Source organism: Chelonoidis abingdonii, chromosome 3 (assembly GCF_003597395.2).
Source record: "Chelonoidis abingdonii isolate Lonesome George chromosome 3, CheloAbing_2.0, whole genome shotgun sequence".
NCBI classification, from domain to species: Eukaryota; Metazoa; Chordata; order Testudines; family Testudinidae; genus Chelonoidis; species Chelonoidis abingdonii.
Window position 1 is genome coordinate 7,150,404 of NC_133771.1, and position 17,366 is coordinate 7,167,769.

At 43.9% G+C, this 17,366-nt stretch overlaps 1 protein-coding gene across 1 annotated transcript; it reads left to right on the forward strand.

Annotated features, from left to right (window-relative positions):
* Positions 1-778: 778 nt before the first annotated feature.
* Positions 779-10,551, forward strand: LOC116831114 (serine/threonine-protein kinase PDIK1L-like). The gene is made up of 4 exons (XM_032790884.2): positions 779-1,402; positions 2,606-2,822; positions 5,302-5,548; positions 8,184-10,551. The coding sequence occupies exons 1-3, from the start codon at positions 857-859 to the stop codon at positions 5,529-5,531; spliced, it is 993 nt and encodes a 330-aa protein (XP_032646775.1). The 5' UTR covers positions 779-856; the 3' UTR covers positions 5,532-5,548; positions 8,184-10,551.
* The last annotated feature ends 6,815 nt before the right edge of the window (positions 10,552-17,366 follow it).

Sequence of the window (17,366 nt, forward strand, 5' to 3'; positions counted from 1 at the left end):
GGGGGGGGGGCAGGCTGTGGTGATGGCTGGGCCATGGGGAGGTGAGGGGTTTTGGAGGGGCAGGATGTGGTGATGGCTGGGCCATAGGGGGAGGGGGAGGGATTAGTGCAGACTGGGATGTGATGGCTGGACTGTGGGAAGGTGATTAGGGGCTGGGGTGGTTGGAAGAAAGAGGGATGGGGGACTTCATGGGCTGGGTTCTGGGGTTGGGAGTCAGGACAACGTTGTGGGGCGGCGATAGCTGGCACTGCGGTGACAATACAGTGGGTGCATGTGGTTAGCCAGTGAGGGAGTGGGATTTGGGACTGCAGATGTGGGGAGTGGGTGTAGGGGTTGGTGGGGCTGTTCAGCACCTTTGAAGAAGCAGTGTTGGCAAACCGGCTTTGCCCAGAAGCTGCTGCTCAGGTGATGTTTTCCTCCGTTTCTCCCCTACTTGGGGGATGCACTCTGCACTGGGAAGGTCACCTTTCTCTTTACCAAACATTGTTCATTGTGTGCACTGTTAATGCAGCAGTTTAGTTCTGCGCAGTGCCATTTTGCAGTGTGGTTGTAGCAAACTGTGCAGCAGGACTGTGCTGAACAGTGATTCTTGAAAGATGTGTCCATGCTCGAGTTCTTTCTTAAAATCCCACTGTTGCAACAGGTTTCCATGTTCCAAGGAACACACAGTAAAATATAGACCACTCAACTAAAGGATCAAACAGAAGCACATGAAGCATTGTGGGTGAGCTATCAAATTTTTACCAAACTTTCCTTGTCTTTTTCTCTTTCAGGATTTTGTTGCAGGTGAAAGTCTGAGAATTGTTATGACTTCAAAGACTGTTTTTATCTGTTGCCCATTGGGCCACAAAAAGATATGGCTACAGAAGCTAAGTACAGCATTGTACGGGAAGTGGGCCGAGGGAGCTATGGGGTAGTTTACGAGGCAGTTGTCAGTCAAACCAGAAACAAAGTGGCAGTGAAAAGGATGCAGTGTAACGTACCTGAAAATGTGGAACTGGCTTTGCAAGAGTTTTGGGCCCTGCAAAGTGTTCAGAGCCAACATGAGAATGTGATCCAGTTAGAAGAGTGTGTCTTGCAGAGTGGCCAAGTCTTTCAGCCAATCAGCCGCCAGTACAGGAAATCGGACAGTCATCTGCTCCTGATTGAGACCTGTCTGAAAGGGCGGAGATGCATGGACCCCAAGTCTGCCTGTTTTGTGTGGTTTGTGATGGAGTTCTGTGATGGTGGAAACATGAATGATTTTTTGCTGTCTCGCACTCCAGATTCTCAGCTGAATAATAGCTTCATGCAGCAGATGAGCAGTGCTGTTGCTTTCTTGCACAAAAATCAGATTGTGCACAGAGACCTGAAGTCAGATAATATTCTTATTTCCCATAGCGCTGGAGGTCCTGTAGTAAAGGTAAGAGGGGAATTCTTCTTGCTGCTGCTCAATATGTGGGTGAAGTGTTATGCCAATTGCATTACTTGCACTGAGTTGGTCATTTGGATAACACTGTAATATTCAGTTTCCTCATCTGTTTCCTTCCCTTTGAACTTTTAGAAAAGGATGGGCAATTCACTTGTATGAGTCTCAAAAGAGAATTTTGGTGAGGGTGTGGGGCAGTCAGTTACCTTTTGGCCTCTTCAGGGAATCCTGAGAGCATTTCTGTAGCATCTTTCATGCGCAAGACCTTCCTTTAAGAGGAACAATTTAGGGGTAAATCAGTTTTAAACCACTACCTTGCCACTGTGTTCTTGATCAGTGGTGAAATATTTTCTCAGTGAAAGCAGCAGGGCACTTGTGATTTCAGTGCAATCACACTGTTGGGTCCAGGACCTATTGGGACTATCCTTGGTAACACTGGGACTAGAGGGTTGCCACGCTAAATGGTAGAGGATAAAGTTGCTCGCAGAGAGGGACGTTTTAAATACACCCTGGATTAACTGATTGCAACTAACCTTACTATGGTTCCTGCTTTCTGGAACAGATTAGATTTGTCCTTTGGAGATATGGGAAGGAAGCATGAAGATATTGAGAATAAGGTCTTCAGAGGTTTATACAGCATATTCCCTTCTCTTATTGATGGACCTACAGTCCTTACACACTTGTCAATGCTTCCAATATTGTAGTCTGTAGCACTACTTGCTGTTTTGGAATCAAGAGGTTTTCTTGTCTCTTGCTTCATCTGGGCTCCAGCCATGGGTCTTCATGGTTAAAATGAAGACTAATTCTCTTCCTTATAGTGACAGACTGAAAACAAGTCTTTCTCTGGAATAATTCAACGGGAAGAGCAGCTTAGTGGCAAGAAAGTCAACTCACAGTTTACTCCCAATTCCAGGGGAGTTCCAGCAGTTAACTCAGGATGGTAGGCCTGTCCCTTGTGGGTAACCCATGTCTTGGCCCTCAAGATCAATACTGCCATATTGCTTTCTCCTTTGGAGCAGCCAAAGGACAATCAAACTGAAGTTTTGTTATTCAATACAGATAATAGTGAATATAATAGAGTTCAGAGCACTCAGTATAGCTACCTGCTCAATTGCTGTTCTGTTCATGCCTGTATGCACAGTACAATGATATAGGTAATGATGGTGACCTCCTAATCTCTCCCCTTTTCGTCTATAGGTAGCAGACTTTGGCCTGAGTAAGATATGCCAGGGGAAAGTGAATGTGAACCAGCATTGCTTCTCATCAGCCTGTGGGTCAAATTTCTACATGGCACCAGAAGTGTGGGAAGGTCGTTATACTGCCAAAGCTGATATCTTTGCCCTCGGGATCATTTTCTGGGCTATGGTAGAGAGGATTACCTTCAGGGATGGAGACTCTGAAAAGGAATTGCTTGGTGAGAATAATGGCTGTACAGCCAGCAATGAGCCCTAATTTATAGATCATTCTCCTGCCCTATCCCCAGCAATCCTCTAAGCCCTGAGGATCTTTTTCCCAGGTATAGTCACATCATCACCCTTTTTTCTGGCATAGTATTGGATATGGCTTCCTCTGGAGTCTGTCAACATTTCTCCACATCTCCAACAGAGGTATTGCCAGAAATCTGTAAAGCCCTCTTCCTCTTTCTCCCTACCCCTTTCCTCATGTTGAGTACACTTCCTTTGCGGGACTCCCCAGTCTTTAAGACCTAGGAGCAACATGTTCAGAGCATATTATCTTAACTTTACTTTTGTTTGAAAGCTTTGTTAGACTTTTGTGATCTGTACTGCATTTTCATTTACAAAAATGTTTGACATAAACAGCCAGGAGAAGAAAACTTGTCACCTGGCTTGGGCCATCCATTGAGGACAGGGGGTTGGGAGATCAGCAGAAATGGGACTAGCTCCAATGAACTTTAATAAAGCAACCAACCAAAGAACTCCAAAAACAAAACCTCCAAACATATTCCAAAGGAAATCCTGAAACGGAGTTAAATTCCATTGGTGAAACATTTTCAGTATATCCACACTCTACAGTCAAGATTCAGCAGCTTTATAGCCATGTCTGCTTTACCAGTGGTTCTCAAACTTACTTGATTGCACCCCACTTCTTTGTGTCTGTGGTAGTTTTCGCACCTACCTCCTGTCACACAAGTACATACACCGATATATGCGGCAGCGGTGCTTCACTTGAATGAGTTTTGGTGTCTTTGTTTTTCACTTGAATTTTTTTTCTGTGACACGAATGAGCCAATGATCCGTTGTAATAAGAGCAAAAGCAAAACTGCAGTTGTGGTCCATGCTGACACTTAAATGTGCAAATAGATTAACCTACAAATGGCAATTTGTATAATGCTAGGCAAGCTTAGCAGAAATCCATCAAAATGCACAGTGCCATCTGGAGTCAAATGCACGGTGCCATCTGAGAACCTGATATGTCCGGAGGAATCATCTTTGCTAGTTGTTCATTGCTGGGTATAAAATGTGTGCAGTAAGTTCCCCCTCCCCTAAATCTCATGCGTGCCCCCCAATACATTCTGCACCCCCCAGTTTGAGAACCTCTGCTCTACCTTGTTACCCTTGCTGTAAATCTCTTTCCTTGAAGATGGGCTGATCTACAGTTGGTACATTTTGTCCTGCTGATAGTGGTGGTATATTTAAAGCCCACAAGGCAAAGGACCCATCCAAAGGATTGTAAGGACATGTAAGAAAATAGGTTATGAAGCAGGGAGGGATATTTAAGTCATCCTTAGTGCCGTGTCTGGCTGAACAAGATTCTACAGGGATGGATGGTCTGTGATTCTAGGAATATATATTGCAACAGAAAATGCGCCTTGAAAGAATGGAATGACAATCTTTTATATGAACATACTAATCAGAGGCATTTCAACTCACACTCAAGGAAGCCCAATATACACAATGTACACATTTTTTTTAAATATTGTTATAATTTCAAGTCACAATAACGGCATTCCGAGAGAGGTTCCTTTTACTGAGTGGCTGCTTGAAGTTTTCAAAACATAATGAATTAAGAACTGAGATCGTTCCTTTTCAAAATGCCAAACAGCAAAAACGTTCTAGTTCTTGGCTAGAAAAACAGGAAATATTCTGGGTCTGAGGCCAAGGCATGAACAGACTTCATTACAGTTTATTCAATAGCCATCCGCCAGCTCGAGATAAGAGACTTGCCTGGCTAACCTCCATATGCAGATCGGTCATTTATTCAGTGCTTGCTGCGAGGGCAGAGCAGCTTGACTGAGCAGTTTCCTTTGCTGTCTCTTTGGAACCCAGCTAATCCACTTTGACCAGTGAATTTATTTACATTTCTGTTCCTTAATTTTGCTGAGGAGAAGCTGTCTCCAGCAGTCTGGATAAAGGTAAATGGAACATACGGTCATTTATTATTAAAAGTTGTTTGACTTAAATAATTGAACCACTATTTGCTCAGTTAACTTTTTTCTGAGTCATCTGAGCCAAACATAACCTGCCTCTGTCTTCCTTAGAGCTTCCAGTTCTACTGATGTGTTAAAATTAATTGAAACACAGTGGAGTAGAGGAAGCTCTTTGCAACAGGTTGTTATCTTTGCATGTGATCCCTATAACCATTTGACAATGTCCTGTGCAGGCCAAATTTAAAAGTGTCTTTCTGTTTCCCTCTGCTTGATGCACACTTGTGCAGAAATGGGGATGTAATAAACTTGATGGTTCCTATTTTGGTACTGAACTTCTTCTGGGGCTGGTATCTTACAACACTTATCTTGGCAGTAGCCTTTGAAGTTGGGTTTCACATGCTGTGATCATCTACTAATAAATCTTGTGTTGCTTGTCAGATGGACCTGTGGTGTGGATTCTCCTTTTCCCCAGTCTGACTTCTCCCTCTTTACAAAATATACCCAGGAACCTACATCTGTCAAGGCAAGCAGCTTATTCCTGTTGGGGAGGCGCTGCTGGAGAATCCCAACATGGAACTGCAAATTCCTTTGAAGAACAAGAAGTCCATGCCAGACGATCTCTGCAGACTCCTGCATGACATGTTAACTTTTAACCCAAAGGAAAGACTGGATGCCTTCCAACTAGAAATTCGAATCAGGAGAATCTCATATGGGAAAAAGCGCCAGCGTTCATAGCAGCAAGTGGTGGTCAGGTTGGTGTCTGTACTGGAGTAATCTCATTTCAAATTTGCAATCCTGGTTTTTGATACTGACCTGATTGGCCTAAATTCTTTAAATCTAACAGCAGTTTCCTAGAGTCATTGCTTGGTTTCTTTCAGTTTGATTGCACCCTTCGCTGTCAGGATAACTGCTCTATAGGAGCAATATGTTGGGTTCAGTATATGGTATGACCCCATGAGTGGTAACTGCTCAGCACATTTATAGGTAATAGAACTGGAGATAAGAAAGCAGTGTCAAATTAACCTGTTTCTCCTTAATAAGCACCTGTAATGAGTTTCACACACATTTGTTACTGTGTGTTATCACATATTTTCCATGTGTGGATGCCCCTTTAAAAGGTGGTGTTTGGCACTATCTTGCATGTTAGACAAATGTGAGCCAGGTTATATAACGAAATATTGACTGTTAGGTTAGTGCCAAGAGCCCTATCAGATTGGGGGTCACGTTGTGCTCGGTAAGGTGCTGTACGCAGAGAAGGGTGAGGTTCCTGCCTCAAACTGCTCTTGCAAACAGGCCTCAGTCCTGAAACAGAATCTGCTAGAGTGTGTCCCTGTGCCCTTCCTGGGTCCCTATGAAAATCATGCTGCTGATTAAGTCTGACTTTGTGCTCATACTTGAACATTTTGGCCCTAGTCATTGCATGTTGTTGTTACCTTTTTTGTTTTTGAGAATAGACAGTAGCAGCTTTGTTAAAACCTCAAGTGTGTAGAGCACAAATTTCAGGAATTCTTTGTCAAATGTTTTGTACATTGTAATGAGAAAACAGAAAGCCGTTAATAGGGTAGTGACCAAAACACTTCATTCTGTTGCAAATTACGCTAATTCACTGTAATTTTCTAATTGTTGCCGCTATTTTTAAGTTTGCTATAAGACTGTTCTCCGTGGTGGACTGCAGAAATGTTAGCTGAAATGAGCTGCAATAGAGATTGATACCAATCACCTTTCTTTTGCCCCTAAAGGGGTCTCTTGCATCGTTTCCTCAGTGATAGAAAACCCCAGCTTTCTTGCTGAAGAATACTGGGCTTTCTCAAACCCACCATGTTGAAGCACAGTTGTCTATAAGGGTTGCTAATAAATACAGTTTTTTTTCTTCCTGGAGCTGGGAATATCTTTTGGGCACCTCTAGCTCATATCAGCCTGAAGAGCAAGTGACCCCAACCTGAAACTTGTGGTCTAAAGCAGTTTTTTTTTCAAAGTACGGGTCGCGGAATGTCAGGCACTGGGTTGCCTGGCTGATTCAAATTATAAATGATGGTTGCTGCACAGCAGCTCTAAAGGGCTGCGCAGCACGGGCCTGAAGAAGAGAGAGGTAGGGGGTGGGCGGGAAGTGGAGAGGGGAGCAAGTTATGGCTTGCAGGGCTGCTGTGGGCCTCTTTTCCTCCCTCCCTGCCCCTGCTGCTGCTGGCAGAGGGAGAGAGGCCCTTCCCCTGGAGCTCTGGCAGGGGGAGGGCTGGGGGCGTTCTCTGGCCCCAGCTCTGGGGCAGCCTGCCTGCACCCCAAACTCTTCATCCCTGGCCCAACCCCAGAGCCCTCAGCAACCTGCATCCCAACTCTCTGCCCCAGCCGGGCCCCCTCCTGCATCCTGAACCCCTCACCCCCAGACAGCCCTCACCTCTGCACCTCACCCTCTGCCCTATCCTGGGCCACCTCCCACACTCCTTACCATAGGATTACGAAGGCTAGTGTCTAGCTAGTTATGTAAAGTGGGGTAAGCTGGAACGTATTGCAATATTATGATTTTATGAAAACTCTAGTCGAAAGCTATTATGATGGGTCACAGGCATTAACAATTTTCTTCAACTGAGTTATGAGGAAAGAAGTTTGAAAACCACTGATGTTGGGCACTGCCCAACAGTACACTAACTATCAGATCAGTTGTTAGATTGTTTGTCATTTGACTGTGAATTCTTAAGCTAATGGAGTAGAAGAGCATAAAGGATGCTGTACAGGGGTTCTCAAATTGTGGGGTCAGGAGATTATTACATGGGGGGGTCGAGAGCTGTCAGCTTTCATCCCAAACCCTGCTTTGCCTCCAGCCATTTATAATGATGTAACATATATTAAAAAAGTGTTTTTAATGTATAAGGTGTGTGTGGGGGGGTCGCAATCAGAAGCTTGCTGTGTAAAAGGCGTCACTAGTACAAAAGTTTGAGAACCACTGCTGTAGAAGATTAGAAACATCAGTTTCACATGGTGGTTGCAGTGTTTTAACAGTAAATCTGGAGACTGAGGTCCTCTCTCTGAATTGCAGATACAGCAGGCAGGGCAGTGCGAATTCCCCCACAAAGCCCTATGTGGCTGTCTGTCTCCTGCTTCAGCAGTCTCCTCTCAGGAGACAGGGTAGCTCACTTGATGCTTGTTCAATTTTTGACCTCTGTTGAACCAGTGCAGTGCTGGTTTAGCTATGTAGAAAGTTTTACCCTAGGAATTAGTGTCAAACCACTAACTAGACATCAGATGGTAAAAGATTTCAGTTGCCACTAGTCTGGGCTGGAATTGAAACTGAATCTCCCTGCTAATCTGAAATAAGGGTTCTTGTTCACTGGAATACTAGTCTAATTAAGGTGTGGTGATGAGGTTTTTGATTGTCACTGGCTTCTTCCACAGGTCCTGTATTCCACTGTTACCATCACACAGACATCCTGACCAATACCTCTGAATTCTCGTTGGATTAATGGTTTGACCCTGAGGGAGACAGGTCAAAATAAATCTTGACCGCTTCCCATTTGCCCAATGGTTGTATGTAAAGGAACAATTATTTATTTGTATAGTAATTTTAATATGCAAGTCCTATACAGACTGCCCAATTTTTTAATGGAATATTGCAGACTAACCCCTTGCTTGTATAATAGTGAAGAAGGATGTTGGTGACTGAGGCTGCCAACCTTATCAACTCAGTGGCCATGCTCCAAACTGTCAATTCCAATGCGACCTGTCCTTGGTACAGCAGATGAGAATTGTCTTGTGCAGCGTTTAGAGCTTTTCATGTAATTCCTTCATTCCATGGTACTTGGCCATGTAACTAAATGGTGGCTGTTGCTGAAAGAGTGGCATGGTGTAATCTAATCTAATGTTTATCCAAAAACTTTCTAGCAGAAACAGAATATATTTTCATCACAGTAGTTTGTGAATATTCTTGCTTAGCTTAACAGAAATGCATTCTTAAAATAAATAGACTGTTGAATATGCCAAATTGTTATTAGAATGTATGTATCACTATTATCTTAAGTAGTTCAGAGACTGAAGCTGTCTGCTGTGTCAGCTTTGTCCCAGCTACTCTGACATGAGAAACGAAAAGGACTGAATTGGAGTATTGGCAGGTCAGTAGGGACCCAACCTATTTCCCCCTGTCTGAAAATAGTTAACACCTCTGGGATTGATATTTAACTATTTCTAAAAGCCCTTAATTCCAGGAATGTGACTAAGAAGCCCTGGTTTTCCCTCCAATTCTCTTCTTGCCCTCAGCTCTATTTTAATTTGTGGTTTGAAGATGGGCTAGTTTCTTTGGACACAACTGATACTATGGGATAGGAATGTATTGTCAGAGGAAGATAGAAGAGATCTTCTCTTTTTGTCTCAATGTTCCCTTGTGCCAGAAGGGGGTCCTGGGGGAGGAAGCAGGTAACTGATGTGAAGTCACAACACCATTTATGGAGGGAGAACAGTGCTTGGAATTAATGGCAAAAATTGTTTGTTTAATTTTTAAAAATCTGTAACATATTTCAATCAGATCTCTGGGCCTTGTCATTCTGCTGTGGACATTAGCTATTGCCTGCAAACTAGTCTCCATTCTCTTCCCTTCCCTTCTGCCACAGAGCTGTGACTGCAATATAAAAGCTTCTGCATTCCCTCATCTTAAAAGTTCGTATAGTAGAACCTTCCCTAGAATGTATTCCACACTACTTACTTACTTTGATCTGGAAGCCCTAGTGGGCTTCACAGGAAGAAGTGGAGAACTCTCCCTATGGCTTAGTGATGCCTACCTCTGTAAAATGCAGCATTTCATAGATACCTTGCAGACTCAAGTCATCTGAGCTCTAGCTGTAATCATCAAATAACAAATGGATGTCCAGTATTAATGGTTACTGATCAGAGCTGCTGCAGGAACATACTCAGCCAAAACTCTCCTTTATAAAACTTTTAGAAAAACCTCAATCTTTTAACAAACTTAGTGCTGGTGGAAGTTGCTGGCCTGGCAGTTATAGTGAGGCAGCGGTGCAAATGTTTTGCTCTACATTCTGCCCTGGACAAGTAGATTAGCTATAGCAGTGAAAGGAGTTGGTTCTTCCCAGCTGGTTCAGCACTGCTCAGAGGGATAAGGTTGGATAGGCTCAAGCAGGTGAGAATGGGAGTCTGAAACTCATTTGTCATCTGGAAATTTTAGATGTATTTTGGAGAAGGTTCTTCTCTTGTTAAAGCAATGAGACTATTAGTAAGTATGCTTTGGCTTTGGTCTGCTCTTCTTCCCATACAGTACTACTCAATTTTACAGCTTGCTGGTGTTGCTGTGGCTTTGTTTCTCAAGTTAGGTGGCTCATTCTTAGAAACTACAGCATCACCTGACTGTTTGTTTTTTGCTAACCAGCTTTAGGCTGCAAAATTGTCCAACCTGCTTTACTGAAGAAATTCTTTTAAAATTTATTTCTTCTTCACTCCCACAGGTATTGGAACTGTGCTGTCTGGCTCTCCAATGCCATCAGTTCTTAGAACAGCCAAAGTCTACTAGTCTTGTGGAACCATCATAGTTGAGGAAGAGGCAAACTTTGCAATGTAGACCACAGTTAAGATTACACCAGGCAATAAAACCACTTTGAGGCACTTTAAATGTTTGCGTGGCACAGGGTTGGCTACTCTTGCTTGTTTTATCATACTTTGTTGATGTTCTCCACAGCCTCTGTTAGAAATACTTATTTGTATGTGTGCATTTTTGTTACCTCACAGTGTGTGTGTTAAGTTTAATAAAAGGTTTTATCCAGACACCTTGTATCCCTGCTCTGGTCATGAAGCACTACGTTGTGACGCCACCTACACGGAAGGAATGATCTGTGTAAGGTGGATGACCCTGGTGAAAGCTATTGCTTCAGTGAAAAACGTTTCTCAGCTTTTATTATTTACATGACTAAAAACTAAATGCTCTCGGGAGGTTTAGAATTTGCTCTTGGTTACCTGCCTTGTGCTCCTGACGTGCTTGTTCCTAAAACTCCCTCTCATCTGTGACATACTATGCTGCTGACAGCAAACAGGGACAATTCTGTAGGGAACAATCTTGCACTGTACTGGGACTAGATCACCTAATAAATCTCACCCATTTTTACCTTCTATTCTGTCCTACAGCAGGTATCACTTCTTGAGAATTGAGCCTATAATTGGGGAATGGGCAGAGTTTCAGTATGAAAGGCACAAACTGAACATGAGCATGGCTTGGAATAAAGAAATATTCTACTCCCATTCTGTAGAGGAGAGGAGGACAAAACTGGACCTTGTGAGTTTCTATGCTACCAAAATTTCTCTCTTCAAAGGGTATGGCTACACTTGAAACTTCAAAGCGCTGCCACGGAAGTGCTTTGAAGTGTGTGTGTGTGGTCGCAGTGCCAGCACTGGGAGAGAGCTCTCCCAGCGCTGCACGTACTCCACGTCCTGATGGGGTTTAGCTTGCAGCGGCTCCCAGCGCTGTTTACACTGGCGCTTTATAGCGTTGTATCTTGCAGCGCTCAGGGGGGTGTTTTTTTTCACACCCCTGAGCGAGAAAGTTGCAGTGCTGTAAAGCGCCAGTGTAGCCAAGGCCAAAGTTAAACTATAGTAGTTTCAAGAAAGCAAAATATAGAAAATCAGCTATTGGCTTCATCTGGGGCCTAATGTATGTTTGTTTGTTTATTTGAAACTATTTCCATGACAGACTAGTTCAAAATTCCTTCTCCACAGAAAACATATCTACTTTTGTACTACCTTGGCATAATATGGTTGGTTATTCTACAGCAAGTGCTTGTGTTAAGTTGCACAGTCCTGAGAACTGCTGGTCTCGGAACGCTTAGGTTTCTTAGTAGGAAAGTTTAGGGACTAAAAGCAATGTTAGGGTTACAGTAAGTGAATTCCACTCTGTCTAGTTCCTAGCTCTTAATTATTGAAAGTGCTGAGTCCCTTGTAGGATGGCTTCTGTAATATTTTAAGTAGTAACACTGGCTAGAGTTAGAATACACAATTGCAAAAGATTCATGCTAACAAGTATGAAGTGCATTCTTTCAAAAGATTAAAATGCTGGGATTAAATAACAGCTTATATAAAAAGGGAAAAAGTCTATTCAATCCTGCTAGGAAATGGGAATACCAGAGCAAACACACCTCTGGCAGAAAGTGACCCTCTTGTCCCTGACTGAAAACAATGTGTTGGCTGTTGATGGAATTGGGCCTGACTGCTTCTCAGTAGCTTGAGGCAAATGGGGGAGGAACTTCTGACCTTGCTTTCATGGTATCAGGTACATGAAGCCTGATGGAAACAGTTTCTGGTGCTGGGGCAGTCTGACTTTAATAACCATTATTACAAACAGCTCTCACTAGGAAAAGCTTTATGCTGAACTCAAGTCTATCTATATCTGCTACATTTTAAGCTCTTCATAACCATGCTGACTGATAGGGCATCAAAATATTTGCTGTCTCTGCTGGTAAGTATTGCTATGATATGCCTCAGAGCTGGAAAACTGGGGGAGGAGGGGATTAAAAAAAACAGGTGTGGGAGGGAATGCATGCCCTTATGTGTGGCTCAGCCAGGTATGTCAGAGACCACCCACCAGCACTTGACTGACTCCAGGTTAACATACCCTGGTGGAGTTCTGCTTTCCTGCTGTGTTTTTCCATTTCAGTTCCAGAGGTTGTGTAACTCCTCCCTGTAAAATGTTAATAAGCATCAAGTATGTGTTGGCTTCAGCAACCATCCCCATGCACTGAGAAAACAGCTCTATATAGTAACCTCCCATGGAAGTTCTTCCAACAATGCTGGCCCAGGCAGGATGGGCTATCGGGTGACAAATGGTTTCAAACGTTATTTTTCAAATGGGACTAGGAAACTATACATGCAAAGAGGTGCGGTGATATGGGAAGAGCTCACTGAAAGGAAGAAAAGTCTTCACTAGCTCCTCTCACTGGCAGGGAAAGTCAGCCAATGTAATTCCATTTTCTGCTATTGCTCTAGTTTTAAAACTAATCACAGCAACATGTTCACCACCGGTGCAGCTTTCAAAAAAAAATCCCATCATTTCTTCATCCAGAAGGTGACAGTGATGGAGAAGACAAAAAGGCTGCTTCTTTCTAATTCCATCATATACCCAGAGTACCTGTGAGATCTACAGCTGCCAGGAAATAGTTGTAATTAAACTCAAAGGGCAACTTACCATAGAGTAATGAAAGCTTTTTGGATCCCTGTTGCCAGCATGTTATCTACATGCTGCAAAGGGGATGGTTTGAAACTGGATCCAGGAGCTGGTAGAAATAACAGCCTCATCTCAGTGGGGTCTCAAGGTTAAGACAACAGGAGCAATCTCCCCGAGCTGTAGCCAAAGTTTTGCCATGGGCGAGATGAAAAGTTTGGCAACTTACTTCAAGGGTCTGGCCTGTAGCTTTCAAGTCCTTTGGTGGCTACTGCTAGAATTTGTCATAAAAAGCATCAGTCAGTTCAACTGTGGTCACTCACTGAAGAGTTTTTCTTCAAGGGCTAAGAAAAGCTCCTGAATTTCTTCAGGCTGGAGATGTGAGAAGGATCTGTGAGATAAGATTATGGTATTTAATTTCCTGTCCTTCATGTGTGAAGTGGATCCAGTGTGATTTGTGGACTATGTCAAGCAGAATTTCTTTGCAGTGGATGGTAGCCAGAACAAGTAGGCTGCAGTATCTTCCTCTGCTTTACATATAGAAGGGGGAATGGATCAAGCCAAATGCTAGAGGAAAATTCAGTAGATGAGTCTCTGCTGTGGGACACAATGCTCTTACAGGTGCTGGCAGTTGAGGAGAGGTAAAACAGATTCTTACCTTGGGTAGTCTTTGAAAACACCCCAGCATCTTTTACAGTAATAAGGATGTCCTTAGCTAACTACAGTCAGTCTCCCTCATTGGCATAGCAGTTTACACTGGCTACATTGTTCTTCCTGTCCTAAGCCGTTGCAGTTGTTTTTACAGGAGCTAGTAACACTATGAGGAGTCCTTGTGGCACCTTAGGGCCTAACAAATTTATTTGGTCATAAGCTTTTGTGGCTATAACCTACTTCAATCAGCGGAGTTGGATCTGATGAAGTGGGTTATAGCCCATGAACGCTTTTAGTCTCACAGGGTACATCTACACTACGGGATTATTCCGCTTTTACATAAAGCAGTTTTGTAAAACAGATTGTATAAAGTCCAGTGCACATGGCCACACTAAGCACATTAATTCAGTCGTGTGCGTCCATGGTCCGAGGCTAGCGTCGATTTCTGGAGCGTTGCACTGTGGGTAGCTATTCCGTAACTATCCCATAGTTCCTGCAGTCTCCCCCTGCCCCTGGACTGGTGAGCTCCAGTGCATGCAATTGGGGCAGAAAATATTACTGTCGGGTTTTCTGGGTAAGATATCAGTCATTCCTCCTCAGGAAGCACAGCAGACAATCTTTTTGTTCTGCCTTTTTCCTGATTGCCTGCAATCCATAGCACGGCAACCATGAGCCTGTTTTGCCTTTGTAACTGTCACGACGTAGCTACTGGTGCTGCTGACAGAGCCGTACTGCATCGCGCTAAGCAACGTTCATTGCTTTGCATGAATAGAGACGGTTATCTGTTGTTCTGTACGCCTGCTGTGCATGCTCGGCCAGGGCATAAAACACAAAATGGAATGACTCCCTGAATCATCTCCTTTATGTATCTAAAAATAGTCCGTCATGCCTAGAATATGGGGCAAGTGTACCAGAGACACAGCTGCTCGTGTCAGATCACTGCAGAAATGATGAGCTGCAAGCCATTCACGGGTGCCACTGCATCAACCCCTGTTGCTTCCCTCCTCCCCCACCTTCCTGGCACTGTGCAGTCTGTCCCCCCCCCATTTGTTAAGAAGTAATAAAGAATGCAGGAATGAGAAGCACTGACTTGTTAGTGAGATAAAATAGGGGAGGCAGCCTCCAGCTGCATGATTCCAGCGGGCATAAGCGGTTGGGGGAGAGGAGTTGTCATAAACAGTAGCTAAGGTTAATGTTCTTACCTGTAAAGGTTAAAAAGGGAATACACACGTGACCAGAAGGACCATCAGGAAAATTTCAAAGCTCAGGGAGGAATGTTTGTGCTGTGTCTGGCGGCTATGAGCGAGACTTCCTATCTTCAAGCTCTAATCCCAGTTCAAAGTTGGAGTACAAGTAGAAAAACCAATAGGCTTTATTGTTTTTTTGTATTACATGTGTGTAGTTGCTGGAATGTTAAATTGTATTTCTTTTGAATAAGGCTGTTATTCATATTTTTCTTTTAAGCATAGCCCTGTGTATTCACCATGATGCAGAGATCATTTTATGTTTTTTTCCTTCTTTAACCGTGTTTGATTGTTCTCGGGTAGCTGGAAACAAGGGAAGGAATTCTCTTTGGTTGTTTACCGCGAGGTGATCTGTGCGGCTCAGGGAAGAAGGAGGAGCGGCGGAGGTAAATTCCTTCGTTTGCATTCAAGGAGCTTAGGTACAGTATCGGGCCCAGGATACACCAAGGAGGGAACTTGGGATGAAGATAAAGAGGAGACAAGGGAGAGAGGTTGTTTTCCTTTGGGGGAGACTCAGGGCCTCTGAGTCGTGGAGTCCCCCAGGGAAGGTTTTGGGAACCAGAAAGCAAAAACTGGATTTGGCTGGTGGCAGCATATCAGGATCATAGCCGGTAACGTAGCTAAGCCAGGTTCATGCTAGCTTCTCAGTTTTATAAACTCTAAGGGTTCAAATCTGGAGTAGGAACATGACAGGAGCGCAGCAGCCCGAGTGCTATTGAATAGTCCAGGCAGTACGAATTTTTTTTTTACACATGAAAGGGAGCCCCAGTTGCTATCTTGCAGGATTGGTTACCACGCCATATCTGCCACTCTGGGACATGACCGGGGATCATTCTATTTTTCACCCAGGGCGCCCCAGCGCCCTCACCTTGCAGACCAGCAGGAGCAACTCACAGGCTGACGACAGAGGCACGCTATCGTCCTACGCACTGGTACCGTCTGCACACCAGGAAGGGAGGAGGGAGAGAAGATGCTAACTTTTACTGTGCAGCACTGTGCTACCAGCAGCATGCAAATAACAGAGGGTGACTGTATAAAAAGTCAGACAAGATTTTTTTCCCCTTTTCTATCAGGGAGGGGAGGCGGTAGTCAAATACAAATAGACCTTACCACCCTGGACAAATGTGTTTGACTCTACAGAGCATTGGGAGCTCACCAAAGAATGCAATATGATTTTCAGAGCTGCGAGACTGTGAATGCGGATCCCCCCCCCCCCCCCCGCCAATGAGCATCCATTTGATTCTTGTGCTTTCCGTGATCGCATTGTCATGCGGCATGTGGTGCTGTATGACTCTGTATCATAGGCTGGAGATTTTATTCAAATCTGTGGCCGTTTCGTCTTCTGTGACCGGAGCTCTGATAAACAGATTGTTCTCCCCGATACAGCGAAGGCAGAATACATCAGTAATCTCCGTAACAGTCCATGGTGGGACTCTTTTTGGATTTGGGACTGCATCGCCCCCCATGCTGATCAGAGCTCCACGCTGGGCAAACAGGAAATGAACTTCAAAAGTTCGCAGGGCTTTTCCTGTCTACCTGGCCACTGCATCAGAGTTCAGATTGCTGTCCAGAGCGGTCACAGTGGAGCACTGTGGGATACCGCCCAGAGAGCAATACTGTTGATTTGCGGTCACACTAACCCTAATCTGATATGGTAATACCGATTTCAGCACTACTCCTCTCGTGGAGGAGTACAGAAACCACTTTAAAGAGCCCTTTATATCAATATAAAGGGCCTCGTTGTGTGGACAGATACAGCGTTAAATCGGTTTAACGCTGCTAAAATCAGTTTAAACGCGTAGTGTAGACCAGGCCTAAGGTGCAACAAAGACTCCTTGGTGTTTCTGCTGCTACTGACTAACGCTAACAGACTGTCCTCTAGCTACTGTATTCCACTATACAGGAGGCTGGAGTTCTATGGTGGGTGACGTGATCCACCTACATTCAATGGATTTGCAAAGCACAGTGCAGACACTTCTGTGAGCACAATGCTAAGGAATATTTGAATGCTGCAGTATCGTTCTGATGAATGGGGTAGCACTTTAAAATGATGTTAACAAACTTACACATTTCCACTATCTTTCTGTCAATCTGTTAGTCTTTTTCAAGAGCCTTCTTGCTGCTAATTGATTTTTTCAAGGCTTTTTTAAGTTGAATGTGGCAGTTGCCTCTCTTCTAAGCAGCACCAGTCTTCCCTTTTTTTTCAAAGAGCTGCAGGAGTGGAGAACTTGAATATTATTTTTAAATGGAAAGAACAATCTGCAGCCACTAGTCTCTCTTTACAGCAGTACCCATTTGCCAGCATACAGGCCCCTGTTTTGTGCCATAGTCCAATATCTGCCCTCCCCAATCAGCCATGACACCAGCAAACACCATAGGCTGATAGTCAAGAGTGAATAGCAATAGGTGCTTCCATGGCAGTCATACACAGAGATTTTTAGCGCAGGAGCAGATACATTTTAAAAAAAGACTCTGGTTTTAAGTGAATGAGAAGTCAAACTCACTTCCCATGACTTAGCAGCAGTAGGAGAGAGT

Coding starts and splice junctions, on each gene's coding strand:
- LOC116831114 (XM_032790884.2), top strand. CDS start 857: ATGGCTACAGAAGCTAAGTACAGCATTGTACGGGAAGTGGGCCGAGGG. Junction 1,403..2,605: donor CTGGAGGTCCTGTAGTAAAG/GTAAGAGGGGAA, acceptor TTTCGTCTATAG/GTAGCAGACTTTGGCCTGAG. Junction 2,823..5,301: donor CTCTGAAAAGGAATTGCTTG/GTGAGAATAATG, acceptor AAATATACCCAG/GAACCTACATCTGTCAAGGC.